This window comes from Eriocheir sinensis, unplaced genomic scaffold, assembly GCF_024679095.1.
Source record: "Eriocheir sinensis breed Jianghai 21 unplaced genomic scaffold, ASM2467909v1 Scaffold122, whole genome shotgun sequence".
In the NCBI taxonomy this organism is placed as follows: domain Eukaryota; kingdom Metazoa; phylum Arthropoda; class Malacostraca; order Decapoda; family Varunidae; genus Eriocheir; species Eriocheir sinensis.
The window spans coordinates 63,016-70,545 of NW_026110541.1; the positions used below are offsets into that span (position 1 = coordinate 63,016).

Consider the following 7,530-nt stretch of genomic DNA (forward strand, 5'->3'; position numbering starts at 1 on the left):
ATATATATATATATATATATATACAATCAAATATATATATATATATATATACATATATATCTCTCTCTCTCTCTCTCTCTCTCTCTCTCTCTCTCTCTCTCTCTCTCTCTCTCTCTCTCTCTCTCTCTCTCTCTCTCTCTCTCTATATATATATATATATATATATACTTAGATAGATAGATAGATAGATAGAGATAGATACAGATAGATAGATAGATAGATACATAGATAGATAGAGATAGATAGATAGATTGATAGATATTTATGTGTGGGTGAGTGGGTGTGGGTGTGAGGCTCCAGCCGTAACCAACAATCCGTTACTTGATCATTCGGGTCCAGCACGTGATCAACACATGGTGGACGCCGCTCATAAACTACCATCTCAAATCACAACAAGCCGTCAGACGCATAATATAACTTTTTTTTCTATACATCCGTATAACCGAAATGGAAGTAATTGACGTGATCGTCGTTAAGAACCCAGCACTGCACAGCGAGCAGGCGACATTCGACGCCAACGGTCTTCGGGCCGCGGCGGACTTGCGGTGGCACGAGGAAGAGAAGGAGGCGGCTGCCGGAGCCCCGCCAATGGATGCCGGCAACACCCACGCGATACCCGAACACAACGGCGAGGCGGTGCTCCCCGGTGCCCGCCTCGTTGCCGACACGGGCCCCAAAAATGACACTCTACTGTGTAAGGCGCCTCTGGCTGAGGAAGAGGCCATGGACACGGAGGACGAAGAGGAAGAGGACGCTCATTGCCAGAGCGGGCCCCTTCCGGGCACTGGGGGCTTAGTGGTCGTAAAGGAGGTGGTGATCACCGAGGTGGTGCTGCCCCCCGAGGACGCGGTGACCCAAAATAAGGGGGTGACCGCAGAGGTTGTGATGGCCCCGAAGGAGGGGGTGACCCCCGGTGAGGCGACCCCCCCCAAACAGACGGCAACCATCTCAGAGGAGTTGCTGACTGTTCCGGTGGAGATGGTGACCATTTCAGAGGACGGGAAAACTGTTCGGAACGAGACGCTGACCATTCGAAAGAAAGGGGTGACTATTCGAAAGAAAGGCGTGACGGTTCCAAAGATGGTGACCCGCTCAAAACAGCTGGTGACTCTCTCTGAGGAAGTGGTGACCGTTCCAATGGCGGTAGTTACAGTCACAGCTGAAAGGAGAACTTTTACAAATGAGATGTTGAGTATTCGGAAGAAGGTGGTGGCTGTCCAGCAGGGGGAGGTGACTATCGCAGAGGAGAGGTTGACTATCCCAGAAGAGGGGGGGACTATCCCAGAGGAGGGGGTGACTTTCCCAAAGGAGGTGGTGACTATCCCAAAGGAGGGGATAACTATCCCAAAGGAAAGGGTGACTATCCCAGGGGAGAGGGTGACTATCCCAAAGGAGGGGGTGACTATCCCAAAGGAAGTGGTGAATATCTCAAAGGAAGTGGTAGCTATCCCACAGGAAGTGGTGACTATCCCAAAGGAAGTGGTGACTATCCCAAAGGAAGTGGTGACTATCCCAAAGGAAGTGGTAACTATCCCAAAGGAAGTGGTAACTATCCCAAAGGAAGTGGTAACTATCCCAAAAGAAGTGGTGACTATCCCAGGGGAAGTGGTGACTATCCCAAAGGAAGTGGTGACTATCCCAAAGGAGGTGGTAACTATCCCAAAGGAAGTGGTGACTATCCCAAAGGAGTTAGTGACTATCCCAAAGGAATTGGTGACTATCCCAAAGGAAGTGGTGACTATCCCTAAGGAAGTGGTGACTATCCCAAAGGAAGTGGTGACTATCCCAAAGGAATTGGTGACTATCCCAAAGGAAGTGGTGACTATCCCTAAGGAAGTGGTGACTATCCCAAAGGAAGTGGTGACTATCCCAAAGGAAGTGGTAACTATCCCAAAGAAAGTGGTGACCATCCCAAAGGAGGAGGGGGACTATCCCAAAGAAAGTGGTGACTATCCCATAGGAAGTGGTAACTATCCCAAAAGAAGTGGTGACTATCCCAAACGAAGTGGTGACTATCCCAAAGGAAGTGGTGACTATCCCAAAGGAAGTGGTGACTATCCCAAAGGAGGTGGTGACTATCCCAAAGGAAGTGGTAACTATCCCAAAGGAAGTGGCGACTATCCCAAAGGAAGTGGTGACTATCCCAAAGGAAGTGGTGACTATCCCAAAGGAAGTGGTGACTATCCCAAAGGAAGTGGTGACTATCCCAAAGGAAGTGGTGACTATCCCAAAGGAAGTGGTGACTATCCCAAAGGAAGTGGTCACTATCCCAAAGGAAGTGGTAAATATCCCAAAAGAAGTGGTGACTATCCCAAAGGAAGTGGTAACTATCCCAAAAGAAGTGGTGTCTATCCCAAAGGAGGTGGTGACTATCCCAAAAGAAGTGGTGACTATCCCAAAGGAAGTAGTAGCTATCCCAAAAGAAGTGGTGACTATCCCAAAGGAAGTTTTAGCTATCCCAAAAGAAGTGGTGACTATCCCAAAGGAAGTGGTAACTATCCCATAAGAAGTGGTGACTATCCCAAAGGAAGTGGTGACTATCCCCGAGGATGTGGTAACTATCCCAAAGGAAGTGGTAACTATCCCAAAGGAAGTGGTGACTATCCCAAAGGAAGTGGTGACTATCCCAGAGGAGGGGGGTACTATCCCAAAGGAAGTGGTGACTATCCCAAAGGAAGTGGTGACTATCCCAAAGGAAGTGGTCACTATCCCAAAGGAGGTGGTCACTATCCCAAAGGAGGGGGGTACTATCCCAAAGGAAGTGGTGACTATCCCACACGAAGAGGTGACTATTCCAAAGGAGGGAATTACTATCTCAGAGGAGGTGGTGACTATCCCAAAGGAGAGGGTTACTATCCCAGAGGAGTGGGTTACTATCCCAGAGGAGGGGGTGACTTTTCCAAAGGAGGGGGTTACTATCCCAGAGGAAGGGGTGACTATCCAAAAGGAAGGGGTGACTATCCCAAAGGAGGTGGTGTCCAGCCCAGAGGAGGTGGTGACTAGCCCATAGGAGGTGGTGACTAGCCCAGAGGGGGTGGTGACTATCCCAGAGGAGGTGCTGACTAGCCCAGAGGACCCAGTGGCCTTCCCAGAGGATAGCATGGCCATCCCAGGACAGGTGCTGGCCACCGCCAGTGAGACACACCCCTCTTCACATTGTGACGACGTTATGCCCAGACGACAAAATCCTCCCCCTATGGATGACGTTGATTTGATTTACGAAGTTCAGACACAGTTCAGAAAGACCCGAGAAGCCAGCGATGAACCTCAGCCAGTCTGCCGAGTCGAGTCACTCTACGAAGACTTCCTACAACCTGAGGGGCAAAATCCTCCCCCTATGGGTCACATCCAGTTGATTTACGAAATACAGACGCAGTTCAAAGAGATACACGGAACCTGCGACGCGTCTCAGTGGGTCTTGGTACACCAGTCAGTTGTCAAAGACTTGGAGGCCATCTTTGAGGAAGTAAACTCCATCCAGAACGTTGTTCAGTCCCTGTGGCAGGAAGCTCAAGTGATGTCTGAAGTGATCTACCCGCTGTGCCAAAACATCGACGCCATCTGGGAGGAGGTTCAGGCCCTCTGTAGGGACGTGGAGCCGGTCTGGCAACACTTACAGGCCATCAGGAAGGAAGTTGTCTCCTGTCGCGGCAGGGAGACTGATCAAGTGGTCAGGAGGCTGTTGAAGGAGGTTCGGCCAGTTTGGAAAGAAGCAAGACTGATTCGCGACATTGTTAAGGCGCTCAACTAGGTTAAAATGCTATCTCGGTTATTTCTTACCCAATCAGTTTGAAACGTTTACCCATAGTAGAGTTTTTAACGTACATTATTTTCAATACAAGTGATGTTTCTCCCACATTCAGTAGTTTTTGAGTTATAAGCCATTTTGTAGTTTTTCAGTAATTTTTTAAAATTCAATCTTCTCCGAGGAAAATGAACTTACATAATTTTACTCAACACAATAGTTAGATAAAGTTATGTACTATATTTTGCAGCCACATTGTTTTTATAGGATGAAAATTAGAATTTAAATATTTTTTTTTTCGTGGGAGGCTCGATTAAAAAAAAAAATAATAATAAAAAATCAGATTTTGGGCTTAGGCAAAAATCCCGGCTGCAATTTTTTGTTCATTCTTTTCTCTATTGAAAAAAAAAAACATTGAGAATTGATCGCTTAGTTTTAGAGCCTATGCAATTTGAATTTAGAAAGTATGGTTTTGAGAAAAACGCATTTAAAGTTTCATTAACTTTTACTGACAAAAAACAAACAAAAAACAGTGTGATCGTCCTCCTCTTGTTTACAGCGTTTTTTCACGTCCATGTAGACGTATTCCATCTTCTTGGGGAAGTGAGCGTCCATTGCTTCGTACAGGAAGTGGGCGTGCTTCTCATATGCGACGGAGTGCATGGCGGGCCTCTCCATGACTGCTGATAGCACCTGAAAGCCTCGGAAGCCCAAGTTGTGTGTGAGGCTGTACAGGACTAAGGCTATATTGGTCTTGGTCAGTGCTTTTCCTTCATGCGTCACGGTTGATGGGGCTGCTGTCCTCTCAGTAACGCAGGAACAAAGGACAGAACACTCAGCATCCAGCCACTTATCAGTCACGTTCACTGTCACTTGTCTCTTACATCGGCCACACACAAGGTTATCAAAGAGACTATGAAACCGTGTGGTGTTCACAAATATACTACTGGATGCCCCTGACGGTGGTGGTGGAATTAGAAGAGGCAGTGATGGGCGTGAAGCGGCCACAGTTGATGTAGAAGCGAGGTCACTAACAGCAGAAACCGAGGCTTGGGGACTCGGATTCGTATCACTGTCAGCTTTGTCTTCCTTAGATCTTGAAGCAAGCTGAAGCTGTCTCATGGCAGAACAGTGCTCATGCCTTTGTCTCTGCAGAGCGCTCTTCTTCGGCATGGTATCCAGAGAATAACCAGTATTGCACTGTCACTTGCACATAGAGCGAGCTGCTTCAGGGTAACGCACCTCGTGGCAGTGGCTTGCTGCACTGTCAGACGTACGAATAATAATAATAACAAAAAAGAGCAAATTTGCATGCAAAAACCCCACATTTCTGTCTTTTATAACGCAGAGAACGTCAACACTAGAAAACGGGACATTTAAATGCCACATGCACTCATTTAAAAGGCCAATTTGGGCCCTTTAAACCCGAGAAAGGACATTAAGCACACTAACAGAAGATAGCCATTGAGTTGAACTAGGAAAACGTAGCAAAACAAAGAAAACATAAATTTTAAGGTAAACTACCTATAGTTGAGCGCAGATTAGGGAAGAAGTTTGATGGATTAGAGAGGACGTCCAGCCCGAGTGTGAGGAGGTCCAGCCTGTGGTAAGACTCTAAGGGATCGAACACTCCGAACCGCTCCCTGTGTACTTTTCTCCTCCTGCCGAGGGCTCTGACGCGGCTGGGGACGATAATGCCGAGGAGTAAGGAAGAGGCGCATGCTGAGTTACTTTTCTGATTATCATTTTTCTCTTGTATTCAACTAGAACACACACTGTTTTCAAAATTTTGATTTCAACGATGGGCTATTGCAATGACATTATTAAGTTTTTTATTATTTAACTTAGTCATTTTGTCTCTCTTGCCCGTGTCACTGCGATAGTTTGTCTTTTTAGCAGCGGTAGGTTATTTTTCGTTGCATTAAGGTGGGAATAAGTTATATATAATCCTTAATTACACCTTCACATGCAGACATAACATACAGACAGGCAGAGAGACGGACTGCAGGGTAAAAGAGATTATGTCACGGTAAATCCAATCTGTTTGCTTGTCTTATTGTCGTTGTTGTTGTTGTTCATAACTGTTCTTATACGTGTCTGATCATTCACCGGGTTATCTAGTTCCTTCCGTTTTGTGTATTCTTGTCTACCTGTCTGGCTATCTCCTTAACGTCACATCTGTACGTCGGTCTGTCTTCCTGTCGCACTTGTTTGCTCCTGGGCCTGTCTTTTTGCTTGTTTATGCCTTTATCTGTGCATCTGTTTGTCTGCCCACCTTTCCATCTATCTGACTTCATGTGTCTTTACCTACTCATTATATTTCTGCTTGTGTCAACCTGCATTTTCCTGTCCGTGTGTCTGTCTTCCCGTACGTCCGTCTGTCTGTCAGTCTCGCGAGGTGTCGGGTGCCGGCCTCCGGGTAGTATAGGGACAGGTACCCTTGGCCTCCCAGACACCGTAATGAGTTCCTTCCCGGCTTCGAGAGGAGGAGGAGGAGGAGGAGGAGGAGGAGAAAGAGGAAGAGAAGGAGGAGGAGGAGGAGGAGGAGGAGCGGGAGGAAGAGAAGGAGGAGGAGGAGGAGGAGGAGGAGGTGGTGGTAGTGCTGGGGGTGGAAGGGAAAAAGAAAGAGAGGAATAAGAGGAGAAACGAAGCGAGGAGGCAAAAGGGAAGTGTGTGTGTATGTGTGTGTGTGTGTGTGTGTGTGTGTGTGTGTGTGTGTGTGTGTGTGAGAGAGAGAGAGAGAGTCTTAAGTACAATGAACTACACCAAGTCAATACTGAGTCGTGGCAGCAATACTCGTTTTACCAGGCCAGGCCAATCAAAATGAGTGCCCGCCTCAGGTACACACTCAGAAGTACGAAGCCTTTAATTTACCTTCAAGGAGTGCGTGTGTGGGAGACTCCATAGAAGGCGCTGCACAGTGCTCCATTAAGACGATTATATTTGTTTATTTACGGCAGTTCAGTTCCCGTTGTTACCTGTCTCGATCTGTATTTTTGAAACTTCGCTTTTTTTTCAAGTGTGCAGGGTGGGGGGAGCTGTAAATAAAAGGCGCTGCACAATATAGTATAAGAAGACGACATTATTGTTTTATTTACATCGCTTCAGTTCTTCGTCCTTCCTTCCGATCCATATGTACATTGTTGTTAATGACTGTTTGATTGTGTGTTTATAAACGTTACTTGTCTTTACAGTAATTGCATAACACAATATAATATACTAAGGGATAATACTATACCTCTACCCGTCTCTCTCTCTCTCTCTCTCTCTCTCTCTCTTTTTTTTTTTATTTAAACGTGTTCAGTACATTAGTACATGGCAGTATTATTTGTCTATGCTAAAGTTCCCCCGACCGTTGGGGAGCTATTTAAAAGCTTCTGCCGATTATATTATACAATTATTATACAATATATTATACAATTATACATATACATATTTACGGTGGGTGTAGGAGTAGCCACCTGTGGGACGCAACCTTCATCTGCTGAGTGGACAGTTGTGTCACATCCACATCAGCAGTGAGGTTGTTCCACCACACCACCGCTGCGATGGAGAAGGCACGTTGGTGGGTGCTGGAGCGGGCCATAGGCACTTCCAGGAGGGAGGCGTTGCTCAGCACCGTTCTCGTGCTGCGCTCAGACCTCCTCCAGGTAGCCCTCAGGTCCGTCAGGTGGGGCACTAGGCCCACTTGTGCCTTGTGTAGCACCGTCAGGGCAGCGACGCGGCGACGGTGCTCCAGGCTATTCAGCTGGTTCGTGGCTGGTCTTGCCCTTCCTTCGTGTGGG

At 47.0% G+C, this 7,530-nt stretch overlaps 1 protein-coding gene across 1 annotated transcript; it reads left to right on the forward strand.

Annotated features, from left to right (window-relative positions):
- The first annotated feature begins 241 nt into the window (after positions 1-241).
- On the forward strand, positions 242-3,013 carry LOC126989573 (zonadhesin-like). Its single transcript, XM_050848145.1, has 2 exons — positions 242-2,320; positions 2,363-3,013. Exons 1-2 carry the CDS (start codon positions 448-450, stop codon positions 3,001-3,003), a joined length of 2,514 nt encoding a protein of 837 aa, XP_050704102.1. The 5' UTR covers positions 242-447; the 3' UTR covers positions 3,004-3,013.
- Positions 3,014-7,530: the final 4,517 nt, after the last annotated feature.